Source organism: Bos taurus, chromosome 6, assembly GCF_002263795.3.
Source record: "Bos taurus isolate L1 Dominette 01449 registration number 42190680 breed Hereford chromosome 6, ARS-UCD2.0, whole genome shotgun sequence".
NCBI lineage: Eukaryota > Metazoa > Chordata > Mammalia > Artiodactyla > Bovidae > Bos > Bos taurus.
The window spans coordinates 61,342,967-61,361,498 of record NC_037333.1 but is presented as its reverse complement, the minus strand read 5'-3'; the positions used below and the strand labels follow the sequence as shown (position 1 = coordinate 61,361,498).

The 18,532-nt window shown below is 40.6% G+C and overlaps 1 protein-coding gene across 9 annotated transcripts in view; it reads left to right on the top strand.

The window, feature by feature from the left end:
* The window catches only part of ATP8A1 (ATPase phospholipid transporting 8A1), a 238,136-nt gene that overhangs the window by 116,667 nt on the left and 102,937 nt on the right, over positions 1 to 18,532 (top strand). For all 9 annotated transcript variants that reach the window (XM_024993042.2, XM_024993040.2, XM_024993038.2 and 6 more), the window contains 1 exon segment: positions 16,338 to 16,476. In XM_024993042.2, coding sequence (XP_024848810.1) covers positions 16,338 to 16,476 — 139 coding nt within the window.

The following is an 18,532-nucleotide window of genomic DNA, read 5'->3' as shown; positions in this document are numbered from 1 at the left end:
AGAGTCTTCTCCAACACCACAGTTCAAAAGCATCAGTTCTTCGGCGCTCAGCCTTCTTCACAGTCCAACTATCACATCCATACATGACCAGAGGAAAAACCATAGCCTTGACTAGACAGACCTTTGTTGGCAAAGTAATGTCTCTGCTTTTTAATGTGCTATCTAGGTTGGACATAACTTTTCTTCCAAGGAGTAAGCATCTTTTAATTTCATGGCTGCAGTCACCATCTGCAGTGATTTTGGAGCCCAAAAAATAAAATCTGACACTGTTTCCACTGTTTCCCCATCTATTTCCCATAAAGTGATGGGACCGGATGCCATGATCTTCATTTTCTGAATGTTGAGCTTTAAGCCAACTTTTTCACTCTCCACTTTCACTTTCATCAAGAGGCTTTTTAGTTCTTCACTTTCTGCCATAAGGGTGGTGTCATCTGCATATCTGAGGTTATTGATATTTCTCCCAGCAATCTTGATTCCAGCTTGTGTTTCTTCCAGTCCAGCGTTTCTCATGATGTACTCTGCATATAAGTTAAATAAGCAGGTGACAATATACAGCCTTGACGTACTCCTTTTCCTATTTGGAACCAGTCTGTTGTTCCATGTCCAGTTCTAACTGTTGCTTCCTGACCTGCATACAGATTTCTCAAGAGGCAGATCAGGTGGTCTGGTACTCCCATCTCTTTCAGAATTTTCCACAGTTTATTGTGATCCACACAGTCAAAGGCTTTGGCATAGTCAATAAAGCAGAAACAGATGTTTTTCTGGAACTCTCTTGCTTTTTCCATGATCCAGCGGATGTTGGCAATTGATCTCTGGTTCCTCTGCCTTTTCTCAAACCAGCTTGAACATCAGGAAGTTCATGGTTCACATATTGCTGAAGCCTGGCTTGGAGAATTTTGAGCATTACTTTGCTAGCATGTGAGATGAGTGCAATTGTGCAGTAGTTTGAGCATTCTTTGGCATTGCCTTTCTTTGGGATTGGAATGAAAACTGACCTTTTCCAGTCCTGTGGCCACTGCTGAGTTTTCCAAATTTGCTGGCATATTGAATGTAGCACTTTCACAGCATCATCTTTCAGGATTTGAAATAGCTCGACTGGAATTCCATCACCTCCACTAGCTTTGTTCGTAGTGATGCTTTCTAAGGCCCACTTGACTTCACATTCCAGGATGTCTGGTTCTAGGTCAGTGATCACATCATCGTGATTATCTGGGCCGTGAAGATATTTTTTGTACAGTTCTTCTGTGTATTCTTGCCACCTCTTCTTAATATCTTCTCCTTCTATTAGGTCCATACCATTTCTGTCCTTTATCAAGTCCATCTTTGCATGAAATGTTCCCTTGGTATCTCTGATTTTCTTGAAGAGATCTCTAGTCTTTCCCATTTTGTTGTTTTCCTCTATTTCTTTGCATTGATCACTGAGGAAGGCTTTCTTATCTCTTCTTGCTATTCTTTGGAACTCTGCATTCAGATGCTTATATCCTTCCTTTTCTCCTTTGCTTTTCACTTCTCTCCTATTCACAGCTATTTGTAAGGCCACCCCAGACAGCCATTTTGCTTCTTTGCATTTCTTTTCCATGGGGATGGTCTTGATCCCTGTCTCCTATACAGTGTCATGAACCTCATTCCATAGTTCATCAGGCACTCTATCAGATCTAGGCCCTTAAATCTATTTCTCACTTCCACTGTATAATCATAAGGGATTTCATTTAGGTCGTACCTGAATGCTCTAGTATTTTTCCCTACTTTCTTCAATTTAAGTCTGAATTTGGTAATAAGGAGTTTATGATCTGAGCCACAGTCAGCTCCTGGTCTTGTTTTTGTTGACTGTATAGAGCTTCTCCATCTTTGGCTGCAAAGAATATAATCAATCTGATTTCGGTGTTGGCCATCTGGTGATGTCCATGTGTAGAGTCTTCTCTTGTGTTGTTGGAAGAGGGTGTTTGTTATGACCAGTACATTTTCTTGGCAAAACTCTATTAGTCTTTGCCTTGCTTCATTCCATATTCCAAGGCCAAATTTGCCTGTTATTCCAGGTGTTTCTTGACTTCCTACTTTTGCATTCCAGTCCCCTATAATGAAAAGGACATCTTTTGGGGTGTTAGTTCTAAAAGGTCTTGTAGGTCTTCATAGAACCATTCAACTTCGGCTTCTTCAGCATTACTGGTTGGGGCATAGACTTGGATTACTGTGATATTGAATGGTTTGCCTTGGAAACGAACAGAGATCATTCTGTCGTTTTTGAGATTGCATCCAAGTACTGTATTTCGGACTCTTTTGTTGACCATGATGGCTACTCCATTTCTTATGAGGGATTCCTGCCCGCAGTAGTAGATATAATGGTCATCTGAGTTAAATTCACCCATTCCAGTCCATTTTAGTTCTCTGATTCCTAGAATATCAACATTCACTCTTGCCATCTCTTGTTTGACCACTTCCAATTTGACTTAGTCAATCTAATCACACTAGGACCACAGCCTTGTCTAACTCAATGAAACTAAGCCATACCCGTGGGGCAACCCAAGATGGGTAGGTCAGGGTGGAGAGATCTGACAGAATGTGGTCCACTGGAAAAGGGAATGGCAAACCACTTCAGTATTCTTGCCTTGAGAACCCCATGAACAGTATGAAAAGGCAAAATGATAGGATACTGAAAGAGGAACTCCCCAGGTCGGTAGGTGCCCAATATGCTACTGGAGATCAGTGGAGAAATAACTCCAGAAAGAATGAAAGGATGGATCCAAAGCAAAAACAATACCCAGCTGTGTATGTGACTGGTGATAGAAGCAAGGTCCAATGCTGTAAAGAACAATATTGCATAGGGACCTAAATATACTTACATATTTTTAATACATAGAATATATAAAAGCAAAACTGTGCTGGTTAACAAGCGGAAGAGTGGGGAGAAGCCCCTAACTGGCTGTCCCCTGACAACCCTACCTTGCCCTCATCGTGGTCCATGAGAGGCTTTTCAGGACTTTGAGACTCTGTGGAGCACAGTTTGGAAACCAGATGATAGTCCTCTTGTCTGTGAATTTTTTTTAGGAAACATGCTTCTCAAAATTGCTATAGATACTGTCCCTCACTTTTCAACAAAAGATCAGGTCAGCCTGTGGTCATACATAGGACATTGCAGGACGTATTTGCAATAGCAATGACCAATTAATGGTATTATGGCGTTATATTAAAGACAGTCAAAATACAAAAGATTTGCAGAGCTCTTCCTGAAAACAAGAATGTATTTTAATGTTATAAAATAAATGACAATTGTATAATATGTTTAAGGTTACATCCTGCTTTCTATGTTATCCCTCCAGTGTTTGTTCAAACAAGTAATTCCGTTTTCGAAATTTAGTTAAAGCCTTTTTTCCCCTGGGGGCTGTGAGTCCTAGCATAATCTGAAAAAATTTATCCAGATAGGCCAAGAGCCTCCCAGGAGATAATGCCATCTGTCCTGTGGCACAGTGCTTTCTGACGTTTCTACCCAGCACATGTGAGCTCTGGAAGGTCCCCCTTTACCTCCAGGGTACAGTAAGGGAGAGGGAAGGTGGGAGGCTGGACAAAGTGCTCCTGATGGGCTTTTCCCTAGTGACAGTCATAGAGGATTTAGGACTTTTACATCCATCTGTGTAATGCCATCAACATCTCTGCTACACGGTTGGATAGTTTGGACTCCAGCACTTTCATTCAGATGTTAGATTTCTCAGGATTAAAAAGAGATCATTTCTAATGCTATGAGTTGTTTCAAGATGTTCCTGAAACATTTTTTTCTATTACTAAATAAAGGTCAAGAAGGTGACATTTATAACCGGGAAACCCAAGACGTCCAGGAACAAGAAGGCTCACATAGTTAAAATGCAGAAGGGATTATGAGAATCACATCATATACTCGAGGTGTCTTGACCCAGTTTGAGGATAATTGTAGCATCGCTTGGGTTTCGTGGACAGGAAACACCTCTTCGTCTCTGTTTATCACCACTTGAGAAAACGTACAGTTGTTTCATTTTTCAGACAACACGCTTGACCTGCTCTACCTTCTTTAGCCTCTTTCTTTTGAAGGGCAGCGTATTTGGATTTATAATTTAGATTATGAAACCACTTATACTGTTGGTCTGTGTCTTTAAATATTAGATTATTTTTTAAGTTAAGAATTTATTTATTTGTATTTTGTCAGGGAGAAATTGCAAATAAATAGCAGAATAATTATCAAGCCTTATACTTCTTTAGCAGTGGTTTCTCTGAAATGTCTCACCTTCCTGATTGATCTGCTACTTCACATGTATTTCTAAGACAAAATTTATTTGCCTCATACTCATAATGTGCTGATAAGTTCCTTTGAAAACTAGTAGTACAGAGGGGTCTGATCTTACTTAAGAGGAATATTTTGTAATTAAACCATTGTTTGAAACATGAAGGTATTCCTTCATGGTAAATAGAGTTTTTGAAAAATTTTTTATATTTATTTGCTTCAATAGGAAAATGCAATTATATCTTTAGCATTATGTGAATTGCCTTGTAGTCATTTGAGATGCTTACAAAACCGACTTACTTTTCTTGAGCATTGCAGAAAATAGTGAGATATATTATATAATACATGTCTAGATTGGGCAATGATCAAACCAGTATTTCCCTGATGATGACATTGTTCTTGTTTTCTTCTCATATTTTGAGGCATAAATAAATGCTTCTTGAAAAATGAAAATTTATGCTATGCTTCTGCCAACGTGTTTTTTTTTTTTTTTGATTAATTATGGATCAGAGAGGATCATTTTTGAACTTAATACTAATCAGGAAGCTATAGTTTGGGCAGTGTTTAGCTCCCCTTTGAATCAAGCTATGTTGTTTATTATATGTACAAATTTTATAGTTCACAATTAATATCTATCCTCCACTAGATTGAAGCTTCATGAGAGCAGGGTCGTTTTATCTTATTTGTCTCTGTGGCTCCAAGAACTGCCTCATTGAATAGATATTTGATGAATAAATGAATGAGTCAATTAAATAATTAATTCAAAGGCTCAATTTACTTAGTGTTTGCTTAACGAAAGCCTGCCTTCTATTACCCACATAGTGCATGCTTTCTGCACGTGGAATATGTTGATTTCAAATGTGTTGTCACTAAGGATGTGACTTTAGAAAAGTCAAACAGTTAGAAAAGACAGATAAGGATTTTAAAGAATCCATTCGTTACAAATTTAGACTCAGTCATTAAAAAAAAAAAAACCACCCCTGTTTTCCAAGTTATTTAACATATAAATGTGGGAAGCACGTGGTGGGAAAGGTTCAACAACAAATGCCCATCCCCCAGCGCTTGTCAGGTGCTGTTGTGGGCTCTGGGGGCACAGAAAGGGAAGAGGATGGAAAACTCCTTGTCTTCGTTTCAGTGCTGAGAGTGAGGTAGTATTGAACACTGGAAAATGTCATGGCAGACAGGACCTCGCACCCAGGGCGCTGCGACAGGCACCGAGCTAGGACAGCGAGGTAGTTCGTGATCTTTTTTACATTATTTCCGTGATTCCTACTCCCACATATGGTTGACGTTTCTGGGGTTGTTTTTTTGTTAAAGCCTGCCTTGATGTGGTGGAATGTAGACCAACCATTACACTCTGGTGACTACCAGCAGTCCAGTACCCTACCCAACGTGTGGCAGCGAGCGGTGTAGAGGATTCCTAGAGAAATATAAAGCTTAATGAAAAACAGAACTTTTCCTGAGCATTTATGACTGCCAAATTCACAGTAACTTCTGTATTCGCGTTGAACGCTTTTTCAGATAAAACTGCCCCGTTCTATTCTTAGTAGCTGCCAATATCACTTTCATTTGTACTAAAACCTGAAATGTACTAGATGAAAATTTACATGATGTACTGGTGATTTCGTGGTTTCGAATTCCAGTAGTTTCCTGTTTTACTGTTTGCTTAAGAACATTTGCAGTCTGTCAGCTTATCTACTAAGGGGACTTGCCAGTTTTAGAGACTTTACTAAGCTCCACGTCCCTTGCTCCTCTGCTCCTTAACTTGATTATTTAGTTCCAGGGCTTCTGACATAGGGTGCGCAAAATGAGCCATTGGGGTAAGCAAGAAAACGTTATAACCTCTGTTTCTACTAATGTTTTATCTCACCTTTTTTTGTTTATAATTTGTTGCATTTTGCAATACATATAATTTATTAATATTAACAAAACAAGTGGGCTATACAAAAAATATAGACATCCCTAGGTCTTAAGTACTCAACATTTTTTTTTTTACCTGACTACTCAAATAAAACAACAAAAAAAAGAAAAAGTTGAGATAAACAATCAGTTTTCATCCTTATACCAACACTAGTACAGCCATATTATTAGCCTTATCTTGCTAAGTGGGCTTCCCTGGAGGCTCAGTGGTATAGAATCTGCCTGCAATAAGGGAGTGAGTCGAGTTGAGTTGAGTCACTGAGTTGTGTCCAACTGTTGCGACCCCATGGACTGTAGCCCACCAGCCTCCTCTGTCCATGGAATTCTCAGGCAGGAATACTGGAGTTGTTTACCATTTCCTATTCCAGGGGATCTTCCCAACCCAGGGATCGAACCTGGGTCTCCTGCACTGCAGGCAGATTTTTTACCAACTGAGCTACCAGGGAAGCCCAATGCAGGAGACCAGGGTTCAGTTCCTGGGTTGGGAAGATCCCCTGGAGGCGGGCATGGCAACCCACTCCAGTATTCTTGCTTGGAGAATTCCATGGACAGAGGAGCCTGGCGGGCTGTGTTCCATGGGGCTGCAAAGAGTCGGGCACGACTGAGCGACTAAGCAGCGGCGGTGGCAGCATATCCAGTAGTTGGCTGAGCAGGGATTCATATCGCAGTTCTGTCTTAATTCCAAATCGCATGTTCCTAATCCATATGTCATTCTGCTAGTGGTTTAAAAGAAAGCAAGAATGTATGTAAAACATTGGCATCTTGAAAAATAAAATGTAACCACTCATACAGTTGAGTCATCATGAAATCAGCTCTTGGAATTGGGAGACATGGTGTGTTCAGGACCTGTCCGCATAGGAAATGAGACTAGCCGTGTGTGCCCTGTGTGATGTAATATATTCTGTCCTCCTTCAGGGTGAAGGTGGGGATTTGCTTGTTGTGATTTTCCCTCAACTCCTCTTTTAGAGTCTTCTTACTGAAAGTACTTAGTGTTCCCTTAGATCTCTAATCCTACGCTCCTCCTTTCTGGCTGATCAAACCCTTATTATGAATGCTTCGCGGTAGACTTTGCACAATGGGTTTTGCTGTCTTCTCACTCAGATAAGATGGATGTGTTGTTTTTGCTGGCTACACCCAATGGCTTCTCAAACCCTGATTCTTTTCAGCTGGGTGTGTGAATTCTGACCTTATTTGGCAAGCCCTTGGCTGTGTGAGAGTCCAAATATGATTTCTTGGTTTAAAAAGCACCAAGATAAAAGCTCCTTCTTGGCCTGGGTGGCACGATTTCTCCAGAACTAGGTCAATGAGGCATGCTGATGATTTAACACTCTTAGTCTAGCCCAGCTTTAGCTGAAAGGACAGAGGTACAAGATTCTCTTCTCTTAAATGCAACCACTTTGTTGCGTGCAAAGTGATTTTGAGAAGGGAAGCCCAGGAGTGAATGATGTCCAGTGGAATGCGGCAGTCTTGGAGAGCCAGCATTATGGAATGCCTCTGAGAGGCCCATGGCCGTCAGGGACTCTGTATTCCAGAGCTCCCATATTTTAAACCTAACAAGTGTGATGACTGCCTTAACCTCTGAACTGGTCTTGCACCCTCCGTTCTTCCCATTCCATCCCCAGTTGGACACCAGTGAACTTTCTGAGATATAAATCTGATCCTGTCCCTCCCCTTCTGAAATTCTTCTCCAGATGCCCTGTGCCTTTGGAATCCCCAACATAAAAAAATAACCACTTTGATTTTCATTCCCTGCCAGCTCTTCCAGGCTCATCGTTTTCCTAACTTACTATTCAGAGTTTGAGATGACTGATCCAATTTTATCATCAGAACAACCCTATTAAATTAGCGTTATTTAAATCATCACATACCTCCCTTCATTTATCGGTTCCATATTGACTAAATGGCAGCTTCTCAAACACAATATGCTTTAGCATACCTATGTCTTCGCACATGTGATGTCTTCTGTTTGGAATTTCTTCACTCATCCCTCCCCACCTCTCCCTAGTACTTGGCTAAGTCTTTATTCTTCTTTAGGATTTAAGGTTAGATGTTAACTGATGTTGGATGAGTTTTTTGAGCCACCCAGACTAAGAAAATACTTATTTCCTGTGTTTATCTTTTGTACGCACAGAAAAGTTTGTGTTTACTTTTAAGATCATATATAGCATATAGTCATGTGATTATTTAGGGAGAGTACTGTTTTTCTCTGATGGTAATCATATATTACAGTTGAGAGGCTTTGTCTGTAGTTTGGGATTGGAAGGAGAGGAGAGAAATGAGACCAGAGAACCTAAGGCCAGGCTAAGGAAGAAGGGTTGGAGCTGACCAAGAAGTATCAAGACTGATCAGTCAGAATAGAGGGCTGATGCAGAGATGGGCTGCTCACCACTATTCCACATCAAGGGTCTGCAAATTCCAGCCCAAGAACCACTTCCACTCACCACCTGTTTTTGTAAATAAAGTTTCCTTAGAACACAGCGCCACCCATGTGTTTACAAATTGTCTCTACAATGACAGAATTGAGTCATTGCAACACAGAGTGTATGACCCTCAAACCTGAAAATATTTACCATCTGTCACTTGATAGAAGGAGTTTTGTCAGCCTTGCTGGAGATGAGCAGTTAGGTCCTCAAACCAGCAGCTTAGTTACCAGCGCACATTTCCAGGTTTCACGAACTCAGTGAAAAGCTCTGGGTATAGGGTCCGCTGATCTGTGTAATAAGCCCTTCAGGTAAAATATGAAGACCCCTGCTCTCCATTCCTACTCCTGTGGCTAAGTACTTGGGGCTTGATGACTGCCAGGCAGCTGAAGCTAGGAGAAACAGATCCCAATGTGAAGCAAGGAGGGTACAGTCAGAAAACAAGGCAGGGAGCAAACCAAAGAACAGATTCTGAAGCACGGATCCCAGGAAGGAAGGGACTCTGGTTGTGTCCCACTCTCTTGCCCAGAATGGCAAGGGTGTGTGGCTGTGTGAGAGAGAGACAGTGCAGGCATGCATGGGTGTGTGTGTGTGTGAATGCAGGCATGCGTGTGTGCTTGGAAGGGAGTCCATCCCAGAGTGTGAATCTGGGGCATACAGGTGGAAAACAGGAAGCAGGCACCCCTGGCCAGAGAGCCTCAGGACTGAGGCTGAAACCCCTTCATAGAAACAGATCAGAACTAAGAACTGAGCAACAGAGACAAATGTTTCAGAGTGTGATGATTTATATAAGATTCTAACTTTCATTTAATCTCAGGTTCACTCCTCATTCGCTGCCCTGGGATGTGTATTATTCTTGGTGTCTTGTTCTTACCATCCCAGCTCAGCTGCACCCTGATTCAGTCTTATATAGTTTACTCAACCTCCCTACTAACTGAAGGAATCAGTGTGAGCACTTAGCAGTATCTGATATTTCTCGGCTACAGAAATGTTTCTTCATTCTCCGAATCACATCTTATTTTATGTTGTCATAAAGGTTGCCAAATGTTACTAGTATTTATCCATATTTACTCCAGTGATAACATTTATTTGCCAGTATTATTTCTTTTATTTGTCTTCAAAGAAACTTCTGCCAAATAGTCCATGTTGTAATCTGAAGCCCAAGTTACTGTGCTTTTTCTCATTTAGAAACATATCACAAACTTTTTTAAAAAATCCAGAATAGATCTAAACCCTGAGACAATATTTGTTAACATGGAATAAATCACTTTGAGGTTCTGTTATTTAGTAAAATATACATACATTGGGAAAAAATGTAATTTCTAAATCTGTCATAATACATTTTCCCCTAGTTTTTAAGTACTCTGCATGAAGCTTTTTATCTTTACTAGGGTAGATATTTACTAGATATTACTAGATATTTTTATCTTTTTTTAAAAAATTACATCAGAAACATCTAAAAGAGAAATAAGATTATTGAGGACTTTACTGGGTAAATAAATATTATTTCATAATTTTTCAGTGATAACTAAATCTATGTCAAAGAGGCATCAACTGAAACTTTGATAACTTTTGGCACAGTTACATTTTGAAAGTAAAATTAGTGTTTTAGGCTTTTTTTTTTTAATTCCGTAAATGTCATGGGAATTTTATCACGTTTCAACACTTGCTGAATATGTAATTCCCATAGTGACCATTAGTGGCCATCTGTGTAAGGTAATACATGTTTGGGATGAAATTGATTACGGCCTAAACACTCTTGTGTTAAGATCAGGAAAAGCACGCAAAGTTCAAATCTTTTTTCCTAATGATCGTTATGTAGCTAAAGATATTAATTTCCAGAGACTGAACAGTCTATCACTCAAGAGCTAATCTCACAACAAATGACATCGAAGCCAAAGGAAAGGAAGCCGCAGAGCCGTCCACTAAAATTAGTAAGTGCCCTGCTCGAGGAGCTCTCGGGATAAAGGCGAAATGAACAGCTTTCAGATGCAGTGTTTCTTTTACAGGCAGCAAGGTAAACCCACTGCAGTTCTGCTGAATATTCAGAAATGTTTCACTAGAAATTCCTGTTCTCATAGCCACCAGCACACTGCACATTAACCTGCTATGACATTTCTCAACATGTACATTGCTGGCCCTACATCTTTGGTACTTTATTTTTGCCTGGTTTGAAAAATGTTTCCTTTTTACCGGTACAAAACCAGCTGCTTTCCTTCTTTCAAATGTGCTTTCAATATAATCTCCACCAGCGCAGTCATTTTATTTTTATTAGGCTTGTTCACGGCAGTGGATACCCGTGTACTTCCTGTGCTCATTTATCCCCTTAGAGTAGAACTAAAAAACATACAAATATATTTGTTTATTTATTTCTAATTAATGTATTCACATCTTGGCTTTCATATTATCTACCCCAGGGTTTTGTGAAATATTACCAAAAAAAATTTCTTTTTTGGTTTAAAATTTTTGAGAGCATGTATGACTTAACTATCTTCATGAGATCCTTTAAAAATCTTATCATGCCTTCTGTAGAACATCTAACATTTAAAAACGGCTCTATCCTGGTCTTTGCTGGGATGTGGGCCAGAATGATTTAGCTACTAATGCCCTAAGAGTAGCTGAAAGAATTGATGAAATCATTGTCTCAGTGTTGAAATTCATCAATTGTGAGGCTAGCATAGTTGCTGCTGAACTGGTCTTCCTTTTCATTCTTGAACTTCTTGATGATAATTATTCATCAGGTTTTGATAGATTTCAAATCTGCTTCCCATTAAAGATAATAAAGTAATGCCATGTTTTTAAAGAAGGAAATTTGCCTTCCTGTCATATATGTTATATACTAAGAAGTCATGCATCAAGTGTACCTAATAGCTGCGTAAGTTATTTGGAGTATATTGAAGGCAAAATGGTCTAGATTGCGACAGTACTTTAGAACATTTGGATTTGGGTGTTTGGGGTTTTTTGGTTTTTTTTTTTTCTTTGTCATGCATTCTCTGCAAATATGTCAAACTCTGACTATCAGTCTTCTGGGGATACAATATAAAGATGAATAAGACATGGTCCATGCTTTTTCTTTCAATTTAAAACTTCACTTTCTTTATAAAAGACTCCCCAGAGCCCTTCCTCAGCATCACCTCAGTACCTGGGCTTACAGGGTCTTCCTTGAGTCAGCACTTAGTGCTCAGGCCAGCATTCTTAGAAGGAATATGCCCAAGACAGGGCCCTACCCTCCCTGTTGCCAAATTGGGACATCAACCTGCAACCAGAGCAAGACCTCCATTTGTTCCTCTCCTTAATATTACTTGAGTAGAGAAGTACTTGAATAAAGAAGTAAGTACTAGCCCTTAACACACTGATGCCCATTTCATTTACTTCAGCCAATATTTATGAGACTGAGAGCTGACTGTTGTTCTGGACACCATCATTGACAGAAGGGACAAGAATGGGATGGGCAATACAGGAAATCTTGGTTCAAGCCCTACCCTTCTGTAATCTTACCCCAGTATTCACTGTCGTTTATCATTGCCCCTATCTGGGCTTCTGTCACCTCATTTGTAAAACAAGGAGCTTGGAGACATGGTCCCTACTTTTGAACAAAACTACCAGAGTCATACATTTAAGCAGTTAACCTTTATATGATAAATTAAGGGCTTCCCTGGTAGCTCAGACAGTTAAGAATCTGCCTGCAATGCAGGAGACCTGGGTTCAACCCCTAGGTTAGGAAGCTCCCCTGGAGAAGAGAATAGCAATCTACTCCAGTATTCTTGAACAGAGAATTCCATGAACAGAGGAGACTGGCAGGCTATAGTCCATGAGGTTGCAGAGTCAGATAAGACTCAGCAACTAACACTTTCACTTTCAAGATGTGTAAAAATGGCAAAGCTCTATCAGAGCACAGCAGAGGGAAAAACTTGAGTTAAGAAGTAAATGAAAACTTCAAAAAAGCAGTAGCTTTTGAATTTGGACTTGCAGGGTGAGCCAGAGCAGGGCAGTGGGTGATATCAGGGCAGTGGGAGATATGTGTGTATCTATGTCCGTACGTATACGTGTAAATATATACATGCGTGTATGTACAAAAACGAACAGAAGCAGAAGATATTAAGGTGGCAAGATAGAGGTGGCAAGAATACACAGAAGAACTATACAAAAAAAGATCTTCATGACCCAAATAACCATGATGGTGTGATCACTGACCTAGAGTCAGATATCCTGGAATGTGAAGTCAAGTGGACCTTAGGAAGCATCACTACAAACAAAGCTAGTGGAGGTGATGGAATTCCAGTTGAGCTATTCCAAATCCTGAAAGATGATGCTGTGAAAGTGCTGCACTCAATATGTCAGCAAATTCGGAAAACTCAGCAGTGGCCACAGGACTGGAAAAGGTCAGTTTTCATTCCAATCCCAAAGAAAGGCAATGCCAAAGAATGCTCAAACTACCACACAATTGCACTCATCTCACATGCTAGTAAAGTAATGCTCAAAATTCTCCAAGCCAGGCTTCAGCAATATGTGAACTGTGAAATTCCAGATGTTCAAGCTGGTTTTAGAAAAGGCAGAGGAACCAGAGATTAAATTACCAACATCCGCTGGATCATCGAAAAAGCAAGAGAATTCCAGAGAAACATCTGTTTCTGCTTTATTGACTATGCCAAAGCCTTTGACTGTGTGGATCACAATAAACTGGAAAATTCTGAAAGAGATGGGAATACCAGACCACCTGACCTGCCTCTTGAGAAATGTGTATGCAGGTCAGGAAGCAACAGTTAGAACTGGACATGGAACAACAGACTGGTTCCAAACAGGAAAAGGAGTACATCAAGGCTGTAATTGTCGCCCTGCTTATTTAACTTATATGCAGAGTACATCATGAGAAACACTGGACTGGAAGAAACACAAACTGGAATCAAGATTGCCAGGAGAACTATCAATAACCTCAGATATGCAGATGACGCCACCCTTATGGCAGAAAGTGAAGAGGAACTAAAGAGCCTCTTGATGAAAGTGAAAGTGGAGAGTGAAAAAGTTGGCTTAAAGCTCAACATTCAGAAAACTAAGATCATGGCATCCATTCCCATCACTTCATGGCAAATAGATGGGAAAACAGTGGAAACAGTGGCTGACTTTATTTTGGGGAGCTCCAAAATCACTGCAGATGGTGACTGCAGCCATGAAATTAAAAGATGCTTACTCCTTGGAAGGAAAGTTATGACCAAGCTGGACAGCATATTAAAAAGCAGAGACATTACTTTGCCAACAAAGGTCTGTCTAGTCAAGGCTATGGTTTTTCCAGTAGTCATGTATGGATGTGAGAGTTGGACTGTAAAGAAAGCTGAGCGCCGAAGAATTGATGCTTTTGAACTGTGGTGTTGGAGAAGACTCTTGAGAGTCCCTTGGACTGCAAGCAGATCCAACCAGTCCATTCTGAAGGAGATCAGCCCTGGGTATTCTTTGGAAGGACTGATGCTATAGCTGAAACTCCAGTACTTTGGTCACCTGATGGGAAGAACTGACTCACTGGAAAAGACCCTGATGCTGGGAAAGATTGAAGGAGGGAGGAGAAGGAGACGGCAGATGAGATGGTTGGATGGCATCACCGACTTGACGAACCTGAGTTTGCGTAAGCTCTCGGAGTTGGTGACGGACAGGGAAGTCTGGCATGCTGCAGTCCATGGGGTCACAAATAGTTGGACACAGCTGAGCGACTGAACTAGACTGAATGCATGTGCACACATCTATGTTTCAGCATTGTGGCGGAGACTGTTAACTGGCTAATTTACTACCTACTCCCATCCCCGTTCTGCCTTGCCACCTCCACTAAGTCTAGAAAAGTTAAATGTTGGTAGTTAGGGACGGCCATGTAGCACCATCTGGCCAGTTGCTATTTTGGGAAATACACTGAGGAATTTTATAAACCCTTCTGCTCTTCAAATAAGAGATGGATACATTTGGTTTCACCTCCTAATTCTTGTCTTCACAGTGGTTGTGGTAGCTGTGACAGTCACATTGAGACATTGAGAGAGATCTAGAGAATAAGTGGAAATATAGTCAAGCCAACCATCTTTGGCCCAAAATACCCACTTCAGTACTAATGATGTAAGAAATATGGAACTTTACTTAAGCTACTTTTAGTCAGATTTTCCTATTATTTATAGCCAAAAACATTCCTAAGTAATAGACTCAGCAACTATACCCACACACACTCTCTCAATTTTACATGTTTGTATATATATTTAACTTTATTTTCCATACCTACCAAGACTTGGGGCTATTTTTAGACTTGGATTTTGATGAAAAGTAAATAGGACTTAATGTTAGAGAAAAAATAGAAAGTGGAATGCCTTCTTCGTTGTTACCAACCCAGACACTATCCTTTGCAATAATTTCCCTTGTATCTGTTCTGTCCTTGTCTGATAGTGGAAATGAAACATGAAGGCAAGCAGGAAGAGAATGGTTGAGAAGAAAGATAAATGCTGAAGTAGTTCATTCTGGAAGTTAGGTTATGGGGAAATGCCTAAGACTAAGAATTAGTTTGTTGTGGCTTGCAGAACACCACTGGAAGGGTTCCCAAGTGGTGACAATGCCTAGTCACATGATAGATAGGTTTAAATCCTAGTCCGTCGTGGCGCATACCTATGTATTTAGGACCAAAAACACCATTAGCTGTTTCCATTTGGCAAGCCAGGGTTCCCTAGCAGCCAGGAGATTGTTCTCCCTTTCCTGCCATTTAGGAAGTTGAGAGAAGAAACCATTCTTCTTTGTCCGAGATTGGAACAGCTTTCCACAGAGTGTTTTGGTTTTGTTCAGTCTTATATGAAAGATACCATCAAATAAGCAAGAGATCTTTAATGGACTCCGACCTTCCATGACACAAACGTGAAACCAAGTTAAAAACACTCAGCCTGTTCTTTCGTTCAGAGACCAGTGCGGTTGCTTTGTTTATTGCGCCTTTATTCATCCTAACTGTATTGTGTGTCTACATTTCCTGACTCTGTATGCGATTGTCATTTAATAATGTCAGCATGTAACTTTGCTCTTTTTCAACCAGGTCACTTGGATTATTCTTCACTGTGGTGACCTTCCATAGTTTGTGTTTTTATTTTTTCTTAGTAGCTGCCTGCTCCTATTTAACTGTTTTTGATTCCCTCCTTCTACGTGTGTGTGTGTGTGTGTGTGTGTGTGTGTGTGTTCAGAATCAGTTCCTTACCTTAGAGGGGAGGAAGGTAGCTTCAGTGTGTGTGTGTGTGTGTGTGTGTGTGTGTTCAGAATCAGTTCCTTACCTTAGAGGGGAGGAAGGTAGCTTCAGTGTGTGTGTGTGTGTGTGTGTTCAGAATCTTGTTCAGACACTTGTTTATGTGACCAAAGGTTATTTCTGAGACAGGAAGTAAGGTTTTGCCAGTTTTCATTGATCTAATAATTAATTCTGATTTTACAGAAAGAGTTTATATTAGTCAGCTCGGGCTGCCATAATCGAATATGGCATATTAGGTGACTTAAGCTTCAGAAAGTTATCTCTTCACAGTCCTAGGAGCTTACCTTAGTGGGGAGGAAGGTAGCTTCAGTCTTCTGTCAGAAGTACTGGTTGAGATTTAGGAATCCTTGAGAGAAAAAACTCAATGGGATAGTTGGAATTCACACTGAATTCATGGATTATCATTTAGTCTCTGATTTTAAAACACTTTAATGTTTTGTTCCTAAAGACTCTAAACCATTTTCTTAATCTTAAAAATGTTGCTGCTCTTTTTGTTCAGAATCTTCAACTACTGGGAGCCACAGCCATTGAGGATAAATTACAAGATCAAGTGCCTGAAACCATAGAAACTCTAATGAAAGCAGACATCAAAATCTGGATCCTTACAGGAGACAAGCAGGAAACTGCCATTAACATTGGTAATTCAGCTAGTTTAAACTTTATGTCATGGTGCTTTTTAACATGTTTTGATACATTTTAGAAGATATATTTGAGGTATTTCAAGATTTGAAAGATTTAGTGTTTTGAGATTTCCTTATTTGTGGTTTCACTCAGCTTATCTATTTACTTATGGCCCCAGTCAGAGAAGGCAATGGCACCCCACTCCAGTACTCTTGCCTGGAAAATCCCATGGACGAAGGAGCCTGGTAGGCTGCAGTCCATGGGGTCACTAAGAGTCAGACACGACTGAGCAACTTCACTTTCACTTTTCACTTTTCACTTTCATGCATTGGAGAAGGAAATGTTCTTGCCTGGTGAATCCCAGGGACGGGGGAGCTTGGTGGGCTGCCATCTATGGGGTCGCACAGAGTCGGACACAACTGAAGCGACTTAGCAGCAGCAGCAGCAGCAGCATGGCCCCAGTGCCCCCTTTAAAGATGCAGTGATTATCTATACAGCCAAACTTTAGCTCTTGCAGCCACATAGTGCCCTCTCTCACCTTTGAACTCTGCCTGCCCCTAATTCACCTCCTTAATTGACACACGTGGATGAACTTTCTGCAGTTGTCTGCCAGAGTCTGGAGACTAGAATTATGGCAAGCTTGTATACTGACACTTGTTTATGTGACCAAAGGTTATTTCTGAGACAGGAAGTAAGGTTTTGCCAGTTTTCATTGATCTAATAATTAATTCTGATTTTACAGAAAGAGTTTATATTAGTCAGCTCGGGCTGCCATAATCGAATATGGCATATTAGGTGACTTAAGCATCAGAAAGTTATCTCTTCACAGTCCTAGGAGCTGGAGTCCCAAATCAAGATGTCAGCAAGTTGGTTTCTCCCAAGGCCTCCCCTCTTGGCTTGTAGACGGTCACATCTCTGTGTGTCCGCGCCTGACCTCTCCTCTGTGGATGCTCACAGCGCGTCTGGTGTTCTGTCCTCTTCCTATAAGGACACTAGTCCTGTTGGATGAGGGACCACCCTTATGATCTCGTTTAACTTTAACTCTTTGAAGACCCTGTCTCCAAATACTGTCACACTGGTGGCTGGGGCTTCAACATATGAATTGGGAGGTGGGACAAAATTCAGTCTGTAACAGAGGAGAAAGGTAATGTTTGCTGGTAGAGGCCTGTAGTACCAATAATGTGCAAGAAAAATAGTCATTTCCCCCCGCAAATTCAGCAGTAGCATGTTGCCTGAGCACTGTGAACCCTGACATCAACCTCTGGATGATACTGATTATACAAATTACACACAAAACTCTCCCAAAATTAAAGAAACCATTTCAGGAGTATTCACAAACTAAAACCACATTTTTTGAAAGTCATTAAGTATCATCTATATTAAAAAAAAAAGATTTTAGCTAATATTCCTTTTAGAAATGTGAGTAATCAGTATATTCTGTGATAAATACTATACTTATAAATATAGTATTTATATTAAACTATGAATACTATAAATTCATAGTTCAGTTCAGTTGCTCAGTCATGTCTGACTCTTTGCGACCCCACGAATTGCAGCACTCCAGGCCTCCCTGTCCATCACCAACTCCCAGAGTTCACTCAGACTCACGTCCATCGAGTCAGTGATGCCATCCAGCCATCTCATCCTCTGTCGTCCCCTTCTCCTCCTGCCCCCAATCCCTCCCAGCATCAGAGTCTTTTCCAATGAGTCAACTCTTCACATGAGGTGGCCAAAGTACTGGAGTTTCAGCTTTAGCATCATTCCTTCCAAAAAACACCCAGGACTGATCTCCTGGAGATCAGGAGACCTGGAAAATGCAAATATGATAAAGTAGTGTAACTACAGATAGAGGGGGAATAAATGGTGGTTAAGAGTGATCCGTGGGGAAGATGAACAGTCCTCAGGATGGTCCTGGATATGTAGCCAGTGTGAAAATACCTATGAAAAGGAGAGAAGGGTGGTGGTTTCTAGTAACCCTTAACTTCTAGAATCCTAAAAGTTGTTCCTAGAAAAAGGAAAGTAAGATTCATTCATTTAGCAAATGATTATGGTGCCTGTGGTACCAGGCATCAG